The sequence below is a fragment of the Sinocyclocheilus grahami genome, unplaced genomic scaffold (assembly GCF_001515645.1).
Source record: "Sinocyclocheilus grahami isolate Dianchi unplaced genomic scaffold, SAMN03320097.WGS_v1.1 scaffold302.1, whole genome shotgun sequence".
Lineage (NCBI taxonomy): Eukaryota > Metazoa > Chordata > Actinopteri > Cypriniformes > Cyprinidae > Sinocyclocheilus > Sinocyclocheilus grahami.
In genome coordinates this window covers 275,336-293,530 of record NW_015505481.1, presented here as the reverse complement: position 1 = coordinate 293,530, position 18,195 = coordinate 275,336, and the positions used below count along the sequence as shown (strand labels likewise).

The 18,195-nt window shown below is 36.3% G+C and overlaps 1 protein-coding gene across 1 annotated transcript in view; it reads left to right on the top strand.

Moving 5' to 3' along the window:
• The window catches only part of LOC107601241 (neuronal-specific septin-3-like), a 62,520-nt gene extending 46,078 nt beyond the window's left edge, over positions 1-16,442 (top strand). The window contains exons 4-11 of the mRNA XM_016293341.1: positions 5,002-5,130; positions 5,320-5,401; positions 5,718-5,855; positions 8,541-8,658; positions 10,386-10,481; positions 10,566-10,662; positions 11,805-11,856; positions 15,073-16,442. Coding sequence (XP_016148827.1) covers positions 5,002-5,130; positions 5,320-5,401; positions 5,718-5,855; positions 8,541-8,658; positions 10,386-10,481; positions 10,566-10,662; positions 11,805-11,856; positions 15,073-15,205 — 845 coding nt within the window. The 3' untranslated portion in view covers positions 15,206-16,442. The remainder of the gene's footprint in view (positions 1-5,001; positions 5,131-5,319; positions 5,402-5,717; positions 5,856-8,540; positions 8,659-10,385; positions 10,482-10,565; positions 10,663-11,804; positions 11,857-15,072) is intronic.
• The last annotated feature ends 1,753 nt before the right edge of the window (positions 16,443-18,195 follow it).

Below are 18,195 nucleotides of genomic sequence, written 5' to 3'. Positions count from 1 at the left end.
TATGAGCGTTAAAACAAAATGCCCCATGATATATGGCCCCTCATTGCGTCTTCTCTTCATGTTTGCAGGGTCAGAGGTCATTTCCAGCTACAGCAGCAGTAGCATCATGGCTGAGTCTGTTATGCCAGAGATGCCCCCAGCCATGTGCCTGGAGAAGCCCAGCGTCGACTTCAGCTATGTGGGCATTGATGCCATCCTGGAGCAGATGAGGAGGAAGGCCATGAAACAGGGCTTTGAGCTCAACATCATGGTAGTGGGTGAGTCAACATTTCAAGCACTGATCTCTGAGAAATCAGTCAGATATGTTTCTATTAAATGCTTGCAGCTTTATTTCAGACATTTTTCAGACTCTGTAATTTAGGCATTTGGTGAAACCGTTTTTTAAAAAATGAAGTGAAAGTGCCATGAATTATAATTGTAGAGAACCATTTAAGTTTTCAACCTTTAATAATAAAATCTTATGGTAATCAAAGCTTCAATTTTCCATAACACTTCCAACCACACACCTACGCATGGCAATTACACGCAGGCTTTCATAAGCAGTGCTCAATTAAATGCCACCAGTCAGGCTGTGTTATTCCATATGCATTTTTATGTTCGTTCTTACATGTTAGTGTGTTCCTGTGTGCGCTTGTTCATGTTTTATCTTTAGGCTCGTGAGGTTGCATATCTGTTACAGTTTCTGTTTTTAGTCTGTTAGATGCATTAGTCTGTTAATGAGTTTAATTACATTCACATCTTCAGAAGACAAAGAATAAAACCTACTGTAGTTAAACTGATATTCATGAACTGACATATGCAATGATTACATAATTGTTCTAGTGCACTGAATGTGTTATTTCGTGTTAGCTTACAGTACATTCTCAGAAATGGTAATAGTCAGCAATACTTGACATGCCACATACTTTAGGAGACTGAAATATTTGTACTTTGAGATGATGGTTTGATGTGCAGTGGTATGACTCGTGTTGTTTTTGCAAATCACGCTCGCAGCAAATTTCATTGGTCTACTCACTCACATAGTCACCTGTCAAGAAATGTTCAGACTTCATGAATTCAGCTAGTTTAGAGTGACAAACAGTAATGCTGTCAATCAGGATGAGCTACCAATTCTATCTTAAGTTTAAAAACTTCAACTGAGGGTGCTTTCACACCTGTAGATCGATTGCTTTGTTCCAAAACAGGGATTAAAATTATTACAATGTTGCTTTTTATTCTTGGTGCAATTCACTTTCAGACGGCAAAGTTTCTAAATGGACCAAATTTGTTTCTACAAGTCACGCGCGAGTAAACTGTTCTCTCATTGGTCAAAGTTCCACAGTTTATTTTCCGGGATTCCACTTAGCTGTCAGGGCCGTCATCCGTCAGGATGGAACGACAACAGCATCGCAGACTTATTGTTGTTGTTTTTTTGTAGCTGTCATTATATTAATTTATCATTTTGAGCAGGAGTCCAGGATTCATCGGGAAAACATTTTTAAAATGCACCTACTAGGAAGAAGAGCAATAAAACGGCATTATAAAATTAAAAAGTGCGCTTTGATTTTGAATGGCATGCTCATCCACAGACATTCACAGGTTTATTTTGAAGTATTAGCAAAACAACAAAGCTAATGCTTTTCACGGAATTTACGTAATTACCATTATACATTGTGATATAGCCTGGTTCGTTGGTCTGTTAGATCGGATTGCTTTCTCACTACAACCGACCACCTCGTTCAGGCGATCTCGGACCGATTGTTTTGGTGTGGGTCCGAGCGCGATTGCCGTGTTCACATATGCCCAAACGAACCGAGCTAAGGGGGGAAACGCGCGGTTAGGGGTTAGTATTTGTTTCAGCATTGAGAATGCAATCAGCACTGTGATTGACACAAACAATGAAATCTTTAGAATCGGCTGCAGTTTCAATTTAACTGGTATGAGGAAAAAATATGCATATGATTTTTTGACATATTTGAAAGTTATTTTTATGGGCTTTTATGCATTTTTATTAGGATAGGACAGTAGAGAGATGACATGAAAGCATTGGGTGGAGAGAGGGGAGCGGGATTGCAAAGGAAATTGAGACCGGAATCAAACTTGGGTCGCCATGAGCGCAGTTTTGCTGTATGTCAATGCACTAACTATGAGGCTATCGGCGCCAATCTATGACATGCTTGAAAAGTAGATTTTCACATTTTCTCAAGAATATATGAGCACCACTGTGGTTTTCCTATTCTGCTTTGGGTCATTCTAAATGTGGTACTAAATCTAACTAAATGCTAAATAAATCTACTAAATATGTCCAATGTTTTGCGATGCAACCGCAGTCTGAATGGTCATAACGTAATTAATATGACTTAAGTCACTCTAGATTGACATTTGTCACAATTCTGCATTGATTTTACATATTCTACTACATATTCTGTAGTTCTTTGATTTTTCAGTTAAAATGGAAGACCGTCGTGATGGTGGTCGGTGGAAGGACAGTGAAGTATAAGTATTGCAGTGACAGAGTTTTATATAAGCAAAGCTTGAGTGAGAATTAGAAATAACATTGCTTACTTTTTCAACATCCTCACCTGCATCCTATTTTTTTCATTTGCATGAATTCGCTGGCTTTGACTTTATAAACAAATGCATAAACACTGATTTCAGTGGCTTTCATATTTTCCTCCGTATGACAGCATGCTGTGTGCCATCTTTCTTATTGTTCTTTTGTGCATAAGAGTCAGTTCAGGATCGTAATCAGCTCACACTCAAATCTGATATTGGCCACATTAAAAAAAAATGTGAACAGGCAAACATCCAGTTTGAGTTTAGAGAATTCTGTTGTTTAGCTTTTGAAATTAAGTTGCTGAAGTCTTACAGTTTGCTTGTGAAAATGGGTTAATAACTTGAGACAAGTGGAGTTTGGAATGAGGAAATAAGAATGTAAATTAGGTAACAATGTGATAGGGCAAAATGTTTAGGGCATCACCTGGTGGTATTTTTCCATTTCAGCATTAGCAAATGAACCTGTACTGCAGCTGGTTTCTCACATGTGGCTCTCTGGGTCATTGTGGCCAAACCTGCTGTTGACTTAACCCAGTCAGAGCTGAGAGAGCCAACCCTCGCCAGTTCCCAGCTGCAGCCCGTTTATTCTGACTCCTGTCTCTCATTCCATCACATTTTCCTAATGCAAGTGTCAGAAAGTTGAAAAGTGCTGCCTTTATAGGCAGTATACAGGGAAAGGAAGGCAGCAAGGCACATCTGAATCCAATGTCAGCGGTGGGATTGGATGACAGGGTGTTTAGAGAGAGAGAATTAGCAGCCCTGCTCCGTGCAGAAAGGAGCAGGCCCTCATTACTACAGTGTGATGAGACCAAGGCTGACGGATGTGAGCTAGCGAGGTTGAAGAAAACCACAGCTAAACACAAGCTCCTGTTAGCAAGAGCCAATGAAATGATAGTTTCATTCCAACCTCAGGACAGCTCGAGTGGAAGCATCACTCATGATCTGTGAATGAAGAAGGACATATAAACAGTATACAACATTCTTCAAAGTTTTCATGTTTTGTTTTTTTTACATTGATTTATTTAGTCTTTTTAGCAGTGATCAAATAAATAATGCAACTATTTATTTAAAAATAATATAAAAATGCCTTCTCTTTCCTGCATTTTACCTTTGCTCTAGCTTGTGTACTAATATAGATTCTAATTTAAACTTGGCAATTTTTACTAATTAATATTATTGGCTCAATTGTAAGTCTTGTTTTGTATAAAACCATCTTCTGTGTAATGTAAATGTACATTGTTTCATGTCTAAATGGAAAATTCTACAAATTTGTTAAGATTGATTGCATTTATTAAAAACAAAAAATATATGCATAAGTATTCACGCCAATAGTCAATATAGACGTCCAACTATAAATTCTCAATTGGATTGAGATCTAGACTCTGACTTGGCTCATTAATGTTGTTTAGCCATTATTATGTACTGTAGCTTTGTGTTAATGTGCAGGCATCTTTTTTCATCCCCACAGAATGATGTTGCCACCACCGCGCTTCACAGTGGGGACGGTGTGTTTGTGATGATGGACAGCATTTGGCTAGCTCCAAACGGGGTGTTTAGTCTGATAGCCAAAAAATGGCTCAATTTTGGTCTCATGAAACCATAGAAGCTTCTTCCAGCTGGCTGCAGAGTCTCCCACATGCCTTCTGGCACTCTGTAGCCGAGATGCCATGTGACATTTTTGAACAGTGGCTTCTCTTTGCCACTCTCCCATAAAGCTGTCTCAGCCACTGAAGCTGAACTCTTTTCAGAGTCTCATTAGTCTCAGTTTTTGGAGAAGATTTACAGCTCTGCCAGGCTCTTTCTTCTGTTTCTTAATTATTGATTTACTGATATACTCAAAGGGATACTTAATTGAGTTTGCCAAATGTAATTATTTTAGATACTTTTGTATAGATATGTTTTCACTTTGTCATTAAAGATCAGTAATTCATCAAATGCTAGTGCCATTTGAACCCCTGAAGTGAATATTCTTTTATCTGTTTCTCACAGTCTGTGCTCTCATGCATACATCTTAGGGTTGGAATAATACACTACGTGACTTTTAAAATCTGAACAGATTTTAAAATACTGGCCATCATACACTTTCCGACTGTAACAAAAAACTGCATCATACACTAAACGATCAAGACTCCCAGACTTTCGAGTTGTTCTTAACACATCAATCTTGAGCAGAAACATGCCTCATTGCTGGGAGACAAATTAACAAATGAAAACATCGTGTTATAAAGTTGGCTAAAAATATCAAACATGTTTGTTTTCCTCCAACTGAATCAAATCAAAGTCTGAAGTTTAAAAAAATCAGAGTCTGTTCCCATCATACACTGTGATTTCTGTGAAGTCTGTCAATTCTGACTGACATAAATCTGAAAACTTTTCAGCAACTAGCATTGACTCATCTAGATCTGGGCAGAATTACTGTAGTGTATTCCAATCTTATGTTGATATGATTGTTGTACATGTGTACAGGTCAGAGTGGTTTAGGGAAGTCCACACTGATGAACACGCTCTTCAAGTCTAAGGTGAGCCGCAAGTCTTTCCTGGGCACGGCTGAGGAAAAGATTCCCAAAACCATTGAGATCAAGTCCATCAGTCATGGTAAAGCTGCACAGCTAGACCCATTTTCTGTCATTTTTAATGAAATGTAATTTATGCATTCATGCATGGCCATCACCCATAATGATCTTGAGTTCAAAGACACAAGAATTCAAGAAAATCTGAATTTCCTCAAGCTTAAGTGGACATTGTGTGCGTTAGTTTTAATACTGTCGGCCATCTTTTACACAGATATCGAGGAGAAAGGAGTTCGAATGAAGCTGACAGTCATAGACACACCAGGGTTTGGTGACCAGATCAACAATGAGAATTGGTAAAGTAGCCTCCAGTTTTGATATGGTCTAAAATGCGCTTAGTTCAGTCAGGTCCTCTTCTGTGAAATATAAATGACAATCTAAAGCAGTTCTGTGAGTGTTGGCCGGTATAGTTGTTCTGGGCACGCTCTGCGCCCATCTGTAAAGCCATGCTTGAAGAACAGCAATCAAACTCTCCAAAATAACAACCATCAAAGTGATCCTGATCAACACTTCATTGACTGGAAAATCCTGAGAGATCAATATAGTGTTAAACACTCTTAGTCTAAAGATATTTTCATTACATTTCTCTCTCATTCTATCTCCTTTCAACAGTTGGCAGCCCATAATGAAGTTCATCAATGACCAGTATGAGCAGTACTTGCAGGAAGAGATCAATATTGACAGGAAGAAGAGGATCCCAGACTCACGAGTGCACTGCTGCATATACTTCATACCACCCACAGGACACTGGTTAGTAAGCATACATTAGAAGTGATTTGAGACACGTCCTTATTTACCTAAACATCCATGTGAACATAAGTGCACTTTGGATCCCTCTAAAGGGCTTGTGCTGCATATACCTCATGTCTAGTAACTAATATCAACTCTGTTAGCATGAATAAGTGTTGTATGTTTCCTGCCTAATGATTATGTACAATAAAGGGGGAAAACTAGGACAGTTGTAGTAGTACAGTTCCTCCTGCAGAATGAGGTGGTGTTCAGTGTATAGTAAATCCAGACAAGCTGTCTTGATATCTCATTTTTACACATTCAATTTATACTTGAACACACTAACTGTGACCAGATATAAATACCCCTAAGACTTGTTCTCATGACCTTTTTTTATTTTTTAGAAAAATGCTGTCTGGGCATCTTTCATTTGAATAATTTAGCTTTAAAACCGACCTGCTTGTAAAATTGGTGTTGAGTGGAGTCACCACACTTATTTTAACAAGGCCTTGTATAACACATTACTGCTTGACCTTTGGCTTACAGAAACATTTAGCAAGCCCAAAAGCATTTTTTTCCATCTTAATTTCAGTATATAGTTCTTTGGGATTTTAAGACATTTTATAGATTGAAATGTGCTTTTCCCTCCTAAGCAGCTACTGTTTACATCAGGGATTTGTATTCACTTTTTACCATTAGCACATTTCCTTGTTACATCTAATAGTATCTTAGTGCTAAATTAGGTGGGTGGTCTGTGCTGTTGTTTCTCTCTGATGGAGAATCATTGTGTATGCTTGTGTTTTTATGGCTGCTGTTGGCCAGCATGAGTTTCCAGGCTTTCTGCGTTCTTCTTCACATACTGCAGGATAGTTTTTAGTGGCCTTTACAATAAAATGTGTATATGCATGTGTACACATGCTCAGTTTCCGGACAGAGGCCGGACGACACACATTAGCCGAGATGCTTTCTGTCTGTCTAACATCTGATAGAGCAGAGTAAATATTAAGAGACTTCTGGACTAAGTGTAAAGCAGACCACCTAAATAGAGTTTATCTACTGTGTAGTATATGACCTGTACATAAGTTTAATAAAATGAAAAAAATCAAGTATGAACAAATGAATTGAATATTATATATACACACTACCGTTCAATAGTTTAAAGAGGTATCTTATGCTCACTAGGGCTGCATGTATTTGTTGAAAAATACAATAAAAACAGTAATATTATGAAATATTATTACAATTGAAAATAACTTTTCTATTTGAATTTTATTATTTATTCCTATCATGCAAAGCTGAATTTTGCTCAAGAAACATATTATGAATCTAAAAGCAGTTGTTCTGCTTAATATTTGTATGGAAACTTTGATACTTTTTTTTTTTTTTTTGATGAACAAAAATTTCAAAATTATTTATTTGAAATAGAAATATTTTGTAACATAATAAAAGCCTTTACTGTCACTTCTGATTAATTTGAAACATCAATGTATGAGACATAACACTATCCATCTCTCCAACCTATTTTGAAAAAGATCTAATGACCCTGAGCAAACATGCCAACCACACACCCATGGATTTGGTGTCTTGATGCTCCGGTGCGTGTGGTGCAGGCCTTTCTGTGGGCCTCTGTGAATGACTAACTGTTTTATGTCCATCCAACAGCTGCATTCTGGCTTTGAACAGCTCGGCTAATTAGAGTCAAACAGTCAGCCACAGAGACTACAGACTGGGTCTGCTGCAGTCACGCCGGCAGGACATTTTTTCAGTTCTAAAAATCTGTGCCTTTTCCTTTTCACTTTTTTTCCTGTTTCACTTTCAAAGGTCTCCTTACAATTTTTTAAAAGCATTGCGTGAATAATCTTTCCATGCCCAAGCATCTTTAGAGTGCATCACATCGCAGAGCATGTGTATTTTTGGTGGTTTTCGCCCTCTGGTGGTGGTGGTAGAAACAGGTTTCAATATAGTTCTTTTAAAGAGAGAGTTCACCCAAAAATGAAAATTCTGTCATTAATTACTCGCCCTCATGTCGTTCCAAACCCGTAAGACCTTTGTTAATTTTCGGAACACAAATTAAGATATTTTGATGAAATGTGAGAGCTCTCAGACCCTGCATAGACAGCAACTCAACTGTAATGTTCCCAGGTCCAGAAACGTAGTAAGGACATCGGTAAAACAGTCCATGTTACATCAGTGGCTCAACTTCAGTTTTGCGAAGCTACGAGAATACTTTTTGAGCGCAAAGAAAACAAAAATAACAATTTATTTCACAGTTCTTCTCCCCCAAGTAACTACTTCCACCATTTTAGAGAGTATCACAACACATACGCACGCTTTCCCCTAAGCGTAAACAACGCTGATTACGCAGATTACATTCATGCGCGTGCTTTCCTCCCGAACGTAAACAGCGCTGATTGCGTAAATTACGCTCTTTGGTACTCTCCAAAATGGCTGAAGATGTAACTCGGGGGAATTGTTAAATAAATTATTTTTGTTTTCTTTGCGCTCAAAAAGTATGCAGGGTCTGGGAGCTCTCAGATTTAATCAAAACTATCTTAATTTGTGTTCCGAAGATGAAAGAAGGTCTTACGGCTTTGGAACGACATGAGGGTGTGTAATTAATGACAGAATTTTCATTTTTGGGTGAACTATCCCTTTAAGAAGTGCACTCCTCCATCACATCACTTTCTCCTTTGTAATTTTCCTCAGTCTTAGGCCTTTGGATGTGGAGTTCATGAGACGTCTTAGTAAGGTGGTGAACATCGTTCCTGTCATCGCTAAGGCTGACACCCTGACTCTGGAGGAGAGGGACTTCTTCAAAAAGAAGGTGAGCTAAAGTTTGACTTACAAATGAATGATTGTTGTTACTTTCTTCTTTACAGCATTCAAGTTCATATGCTACTATACTTTTTTTTTATATTTAGACAAAATATCGTAGATGCTGTAGAATAAATAGTTAATTTAACTGACTGCCATGTCATGTTGCTGGTCTTTGTTAGATGGCTCAGTGATATGACTTTATTGTCATGATTTATTGATTTATTTTAAAAATTCCATTCATACATAAAAAGTGACTGGTTTGCTAAATATTTTTGTAGTCAAAAATGTCAGGATGCTACAACTGTCCTAATATCATAAATCGAAAGAAAAAATTAATTGAATGAAATTCTTGAAAATAAATCCTTAAGTAGTTTGACATATTCTTTTCTTCTGTATATGAATATTCTTTTAACATAATATTATTTCTCAAAAATGAAAAGCTTCAACAGAACCGCTTCACTGCATATTAATATTTGAAAAACACTTTCAAATCAAAGTGGTGCCGAGTATTTTTAAATAACATTTTTATGATAAGACAAGGTTAGTTCAGGTTGTAAAATATCACGCAGTGTGGCAAAAATACCAACTTAATATGAAATTGAATGCTATGCAATCATGACCTTTTTCTTTATTGAATATAGGAAAAAATAAAGAAAAAATTATTTACATCTATTTTATTAATACTTTGTCCAAAGTAATGAAATTAGGATTGTACACTCACATGTATTCAAGGTGTAAGGAAAATATGTTAATAGTACATTACACGTGACTTTTTGAGTCATTAAACAACTTCTTGAAAATGGCATTAATGTTTTTCAAAACTCTGTTTCTGTGTGCATTTCTAAAAACTTGCCACATATTTTTAAAAGATTATTCATTTCCTTTATCGTGGACACTCATATTGTATTTTTGTGCCAGGCATGTTGTATGAGATAGAATCAGACAAAATACAATGTGGATCTTTGTGCGGCAAGCCCCGGTGGAATAATGTGAATACAGTACCACAAACCGGTGCATTGATGTGTGGAAGAACTAGTACATGCTGTCATGCTGTTATTCTAGCTGTAGCTGGCAAACTGAGTCAAGACTGCAGATGGTGGTGTCTCTGCAGCTTCTACAGAAACACTACTGCCCTGTCAAAGCACTAATGCAGTTTTATTTACGATATGATGGTCTATTACTTAAGACAATTGGCATGGCAAAAAAACAAGGACTGTCTTGAGAGTCTCAAACTTATTCTTTGCTTTTGATTATTCTGAAACAAAGCCGCAGTGGACTTGTTTATGCCGTTGTAGAGCACTGGTATGAGTCTTAAGTCACATGGTATGATGAAGTGTAGGTAAGCCACATCTGTTCTGGGGTTGTTAGTTGCGTTTCACATAGCAGTAAGGAAGCACTCGCCAACCTCAACGGCTCCTTGTGCTTGTGCTGGCGTGCCTCTTACAGGAGAAACACATGCTGTTTGGAGCACAGACATAGATCTTTCTCAGGTTTGGAAAAAGCTCCTGACAGATTTCCAAAAGCATTTCTTCTCTAATCAGTAAGGGAAAAGTATTACATTGTCACTTCCAGTATTGCACAAAATTGATGCATTCAAAAGAAGTTTGTTTCTGTTGCTATTTGAAATATATTATTGATGAATGGTTCAAATGAATGATAACATGATTTTTAATCATTTATCCATATCATATATATGGTACTTTGCTCCTGAAGGACTGTGTCATTTTTTTATAGATCAGGGAAGAGCTTCGAGCCAATGGGATTGATGTCTACCCACAGAAAGAGTTCGACGAGGATGCAGAGGATAGAACAATCAATGAGAAAATAAGAGTGAGTTTGCTGTACATTCAGAAAACATCCATGGTTCATTTAAGAACATTCTGATGTTATCGGTTACTTTCCTCTGTCCATTAGGAGATGATTCCTTTCGCAGTCGTAGGAAGTAACCAGGAGTATCAGGTCAATGGGAGAAGACTATTGGGAAGGAAAACAAAATGGGGAACCATTGAAGGTATTGTGACTCTTTAGAGAAGAGAGAGAAAGTGATTAGCGGACTATGCAGACAGCAACATTCCTAAAGCACGTCAAGGGAGCTCTTGAACCGCAGACAAACGGCTATGAGTCAAAACATCAGAAAGCCTTATCCTTGGTAAATGAGGACCCACTCAGAAGACCATTATGAGTGCGTCACTTTGCCTGGGAGTCGGCGTCCTGCTGGACAGTTAAATGCCTTTATCACCGAGCCTCATTGACAGGGACTTCACAATTTCCCCAGTTCCTCAAGTAATTTAATTACATATAATAATATTATTGCTTATTACTTCAGGATTCTTTGGTGAATAGAAAGATGGGAGGGGGAGCATTTATTTAGAATAGAAATCTTTTGTAACATTATAAATATCATATTTAATTTTAGATTATAGTATTGTAAAATTATGTATTATGTTATATAATTTATACAGAGTAGACTAAAGTCTTAGTTATTGTCTGTTATAATCAACATTATGCCACTGAAGCTGTCAGAAGCTTGCTACTTCTTGACTTGCCGTTGTAGAGTAATATGCAACCTTGTTTGAATACAGGTGCATCTCAATAAATTAGAATGTCATGGAAAAGTTCATTTATTTCAGTATTTCAATCTGGGCGGTTGATGTACTTAGCAGCTCACATAGTAAAAACTTAAATTTTTGGTGAGGTGTTTTGAGAGTCAAATGACTGTAATTATCCTGTAATCTTTCTGAAGAGCTTGACTACTCTTATTAAAGTCTCTCTTTGAAAACCTTTAATTTCCTGCTCTGGATGTCTACTCCATGGTGGCTCTCTTGTTCTCTTTCATGGAGTTTGACGTAATCTATAATTCATAAACATTTTTTCACATCCAGGCAGCTGTGGATTTGTCACAGCGAATTTGTCAGGCTCTCAGGGTTATCTTTTTTGGAAGGCTTCGGTTTAAATTGAATTACTAGAGATTGATAATGTCTCATCTCTGTCCACCTCCCCCTGAGTATACCTGCAACAGCTCCACCTAGTGAACAAGCGGTTATTGCTTTATGTTGCTCCAAATGGCTAGAGAGGAAGAACTGAATTGATCTGTTTATTGCTCTTTGTCTTCTGTTTGTAACTCATGTTTCTGCTGTGTTTTGGTGTCTATAGTTGAGAATATTGCCCACTGTGAGTTTGCTTACCTGCGGGACCTCCTCATAAGGTCAGTCTGTGTCTGTGGTTAACAAACAGTATTACAAGTATACACTTGTGGGGAAAAAAGTGTGCTTAATTGTGTCAAATGTGCACTTTGTAACATACTTTAGATCTTAAAAGTGTATATATATATTTTTTTTTTTAAAAACTGTACTTTAATTAAAAGGCCATTTAGGTTAAAGTAAGGAGTACAAGTTCATGTCTGCTTTTTCATACACTTAAGTGCACTTTAAAAAGTGTGCTTTGTAATATGTCAAATTTGTTTTATTAAAAGTAGATTTGAAATGTTTTAATAATCGTGCTTCAAAGATGTACACTTATTTTTTGTTAAAGTACATGTACTTGGTTTATAATTTTAACCGTAGTGTGTTATTTGACATTTAAAATGTATATATTTTTGATGTACTAAATTGCAATTACAAATATATTTAAATGCGTGTCAATTGACACATTGACATACAATTTCTATTGGGTTTCAATAGAAATTACATTAAATTATATTTTAGTTTACGATAAATCCTTATCAGGATATTCAACAGTACACTTTAAGTACATATTTCAAAGACAATAGAAATAATTATGAGTTTTAGGGCTGGGTTTTGACACAAATTTCACGATTCGATTCGATTCTCATTTACAAGCTTGCGATTCGATTCGATTCAATATCGATTATTTTGGATGTATATCAGGTACAGTACATGCCAAATTTTCTCAAGGAAAATTTTTTTTGTAATGCTGTAAAATTGTCAATTGGCACTACATTACTATAATATTGAAGGTTAAAATTTACTGATTTGTTAAACTTGCACTTAATGAAGTTTTTAAAATAATAAAAATTGCAATTACATAATATTTCTACTTCAATTTTTTATTTTTTTTAATATAAACAGTGGTGGCTGTCATAACTTGTATTTATTCAAACATAAATTAAACATTGAAGAACAGTAAAATATATAATGAATATGTTATATGGAGCATATATTTAGCAAAATGCCCCTCTCTACAGTTTATTTTTCTATCTGACTAATGAGTTTATGGTCACCGATTATATTTTACTGAGGTAAATGTGACGTTACGTGACATTGTTTACAAGCCGTTATATTGACGTCTTTGTAAAAAGTGTGCTTTGTAATATGTCAAATTTGTTTTATTAAAAGTAGATTTGAAATGTTTTAATAATCGTGCTTCAAAGATGTACACTTATTTTTTGTTAAAGTACATGTACTTGGTTTATAATTTTAACCGTAGTGTGTTATTTGACATTTAAAATGTATATATTTTTGATGTACTAAATTGCAATTACAAATATATTTAAATGCGTGTCAATTGACACATTGACATACAATTTCTATTGGGTTTCAATAGAAATTACATTAAATTATATTTTAGTTTACGATAAATCCTTATCAGGATATTCAACAGTACACTTTAAGTACATATTTCAAAGACAATAGAAATAATTATGAGTTTTAGGGCTGGGTTTTGACACAAATTTCACGATTCGATTCGATTCTCATTTACAAGCTTGCGATTCGATTCGATTCAATATCGATTATTTTGGATGTATATCAGGTACAGTACATGCCAAATTTTCTCAAGGAAAATTTTTTTTGTAATGCTGTAAAATTGTCAATTGGCACTACATTACTATAATATTGAAGGTTAAAATTTACTGATTTGTTAAACTTGCACTTAATGAAGTTTTTAAAATAATAAAAATTGCAATTACATAATATTTCTACTTCAATTTTTTATTTTTTTTAATATAAACAGTGGTGGCTGTCATAACTTGTATTTATTCAAACATAAATTAAACATTGAAGAACAGTAAAATATATAATGAATATGTTATATGGTGCATATATTTAGCAAAATGCCCCTCTGCAGTTTATTTTTCTATGTGACTAATGAGTTTATGGTCACCGAATATGTTTTTTCTGAGGTAAATGTGACGTTACGTGACATTGTTTACAAGCCGTTATATTGACGTCTTTGTGCGGCTGAAACACTGATTGAGCGATTACATGAGACAGAATACGGATTGTAAAGTTGTACTCTTTCTTTTAACTTGCCTTCGGATGTTTAGTCATGTTTATTTTGTGCTGAAACTGGTATTAACCCTCTGGGGTCCGAGGGTGTTTTGGGCCCTGGAGAAGTTTTGACACGTCCTGACATTTGTGCTTTTTTTCAGTTGCAAGTTTAGTAGCACCATAATCAGCACAAACTGGGCTACAATAATATTTGGGCAGCATGTATGTGATTGTGTTTTTGAGAAAACAACGTTTATGCGTGCTTAGTGAAAAACTGTGGAGGAGATCTGATCAGTTCACGTGCACCTCGCGTTGTTTGAATACTGCAATACAATGGACAGAATTTGAAATCTGAGACTTTGTTTCTTATTAAAAGTACCAAAGCACAATGCTTATTGCAATATATTGGATGGGAAGTGCCCTTCAACGTTCCGTCCGTTGACTGAAAACAGACTAGACTAATCGATTCTTGGGATTTAAGAATCGATATCGTTCCGTAAAAATGAGAATCGATTAATATTAAGATATCCATATTTTTTACCCAGCCCTAATGAATTTGCATATACTGTAACGATTATTTTGTCTGAATTAAGTCCTAGTTAAGATGGTTAAAATGGCACTCTAAAGTTCAGCTAATTGCATTTACTATAAATTTAAACTATAATACATTTTCATTTAATTGAAATTAGCATGGATTTAAATGTCAGAAAACATTACTGTATATTGATTAAAAGTATATTATTTCCATAAGTACTCTTTTTAAAAAATATGCTTAAGTGTACTTCTTTTTCACAAGTGTACAGCTGTGACACAAAATTTTTAATGGTTTATCCAAAAAATGTAATTCTGTCATCATTTGCTATTTTCTTGTCACCTTTGTATTATCCATGCAGTGAAAGTCAGTCAAAGTCAAAATCTTGTTCAACCAGTTTGGAGTCATTGTATGCACAAAAAAAGAAAAAAAGATGCGTTTTTTTTTTTTAAATATCTTCTTTTGTGTTCCACAGACTAAAGTAGGTTAAAATGGGTGTGGACCTTTTTAAGGGTCAGTAAATGATGACAGAATTGTCATTTTTGGGCAAACTATCACTTTAATTCCAAGTGAACGTGTTAGGGACATCTGCATTATTCATTAGCCATCATGCTGAGCTTGTACGTGTGATTCTAACGTGTGATTGGCTCATGTCCTGCAGAACCCACATGCAGAACATCAAAGACATCACTAGCAGCATCCACTACGAGATGTACCGTGTCCGTCGGCTCAACGAGAACAACACCCAGGCCAACGGCCTCAGCGAACACCATCCGGCCTGCCACGAAATCTAGCTCCCCATCCAAACGACCCCTCCACCCCCATTCCTCACTCCTCTCCAATCCCCAACCCTCCATTCACCTCACGCTCTGTCCCGCCCCCTTCCATCAGCCATGGACTGAGGTGAAGAGGTCCATCTAGAGAAGCACATAATGACTTCACCTCCCAGAAACCTCCAGCACAGTGGAGGGCTGAAGAGGTCAGAAATACAACCGCTAAAGAGCTTCACCATATACTGCATGCGTTTGACTCGGCTCTGCTGATGCTCCAGGTCTGTGTCTGTGTGCAGAGGTTGATTATGAGGCAGGTACTGATTGGTCAAGCTGTGCGAAAAGCTCTTCACATGCATCACTCTTCCTTTTGGTTTTTACAGGAGATTTCTCAGAAGGCTCCTTTTTATGTGATTTGTTGAATGCTCTCTTAATATTTATGCTTAATTTTGAGCGGATAAGTCATCTTCTGAAACCAGAGCTGATGTGGCAGCACCATTATAAAACTACAGGTTATCTGATGTCTTTCCCTCCAAAATATGTATACTTGTTGCCTACGGCATTGTGGAGAACCTGGTGTGCAGTTGTTCCTGCTATTTGTTTAATCACATCTGTGCAAATAATTACAGGAAAACTGACTCATTGGATCCCTGGTACCATATAAAAACAGTAATGATTGAAATTACAGCTTTGGGGTTTGTGTTGGAAAGATTATCCAAACTGAATAGTATTTATGTCAATTAAATGGGATTGTTATGTACTTTATACAAACGATCTTATTTATTGCAGAATGTGACCTGAACTGGAAGGAGAATCGCAGTGGGTTCAATAGGCTTTTAATGAATCATTTAATTTTGTGTATGAACCCGGTACACCGTTTTTATCAGGCAGTATTCAGTGCCGTTTATCTTAGACCTTCCAGACCGCCTCATTCTCTTCCAGTCATGCCAAATATGTGGAAATCTGCACCATCTTTTGTCAGTTTAAGTGTCTTGTTTTGTCTTAGCCTCGAGGAAAGGGCCTACAGGAGAGGGAACTTAAAGCTGCCTGCCACATCTGATGAGGAGCCACTTTTAAGAACGATGGAATTCCTCAGGCTTTGTTCTTGTCTGCAAGCCCCTTTATAAATGCTCGTCATTGGGAAAATATCTTTGTTTTGTCCTGTGCTGTATATTCATAGTGATTACATTTTTGTATTGGCATTCAGAGTAACACAAATAACTTTGATATCCTGTTATTTTAAAGAAATAAAGATTTAAATGGTAAATAATTATTTGGACTCTTTATAAATGATTAATTGACTCCTAAATGTGTCTAGACTTTGTAATTGCACACATTTTTTGGGTAATGGGAAACATTTAATAATGAGTCCTGTTTTCCACTCTATGATTCATGACTTTTTCCATCTAGGTGCTAAATGAAATTGTCAGTCAGGTTAAATGAACTGCTTTTATTAAAGGCATATAATTTTGACAATCATTTGACATTTGCTCTTCTAGAAGTATGTGAAAATTGCTTATTTTCTAATTACTTCTATTAACAAGGATATTGTGTATTAAGTACGTCAGAGATACTAATTTGGCTTTTAGCACTGATCATATACAGGTGCATCTCAATAAATTAGAATGTCGTGGAAAAGTTCATTTATTTCAGTAATTCAACTCAAATTGTGAAACTTGTGTATTAAATAAATTAAATGCACACAGACTGAAGTAGTTTAAGTCTTTGGTTCTTTTAATTGTGATGATTTTGGCTCACATTTAACAAAAACCCACCAATTCACTATCTCAACAAATTAGAATATGTTGACATGCCAATCAGCTAATCAACTCAAAACACCTGCAAAGGTTTCCTGAGCCTTCAAAATGGTCTCTCAGTTTGGTTCACTAGGCCAGTGGTTCTCAAACTGGTTTTAAGTTTCCACAGTCTGTGATGATTTGGGGTGCAATGTCATCTGGGTGTAGAAGCAGAAGATGTAATATTTGACAACTGTTTTACGATAAAAATGTTGTAGCTGACAGTAATATCCAGTAATGCAACCTAATCATTTCCCCCCTGAAGTGTCCATTTTGAATCGAAAATATGGTATCATTTACGATTTCGTGTATTAATTCCAAACAGAATGTGACTCGACAAGAAACATTTTGCGCTTTTCACAAAATACGCATACAAATAAGAGTGAATATGTGCATATTTCAAAATATTACTAGAATTAGAATTTGCTTCACCGTTACTTTTACCATTTCCCCTAAACTTTCTCCATTTGGTATGTCTGTTTGTTTGATTAACAGTCTTTCCTCACACTGAGGAGGGCACTGGAAGCCAACATTTGTACTCCTCCGTAGTAATTAGAAGAAAGTCGACAGCTCCAATTCTGACTCCTCTCTAACCTGCATATGTTAGCCACTAATAATACCGTGTTAATTAAAACTGCTTATTTCAAAAGAGCTTTTTGTAGGACTCCACTTTAATTAGACGCATTACCTGCCATTTTGTTTTATATCAGTGCTCAGAGCTGGCATGGTCGTGGCCACCTGCCGTCAGGCTCCACCTTGCCCCTTGATTACCTCTGCAGGCATCTGTGTGATTTGTTTCGAATGAGTTTGTCTCGTCCTTTCTGCATCACTTCATTTTCCTGTTTTCCTTTTGCCTCTACCTTGCCGCTCCTGTCTGTATCGCTCTCCTTGTGCTTCATATGTCAGATGATCTTGGTTCCTTTCTGTCTGCTGGCTCAATGCCAGGCTCTCAGACATGCAAGGGAGGGGTGCATGCAGCCATATGCAAATCATACTAGCCTTGATTAGGAGGCAGCAGCAAATTCAATTAAATTTGGTGTGGTGGGTGGGAAAGGTGGTCTGTTAAGTCAATTGCAATCCTTTTGACACTTACAATTTTAAAGAAACAGATCAGTTTTTTTTCTTCAGTTTTTCTAGTAATGCTATTATGTTTTGCATTTTATTTGAATTATTTATTGAAAAATGTATCATTTTGAGATTTATAAAATTCATTTGGAT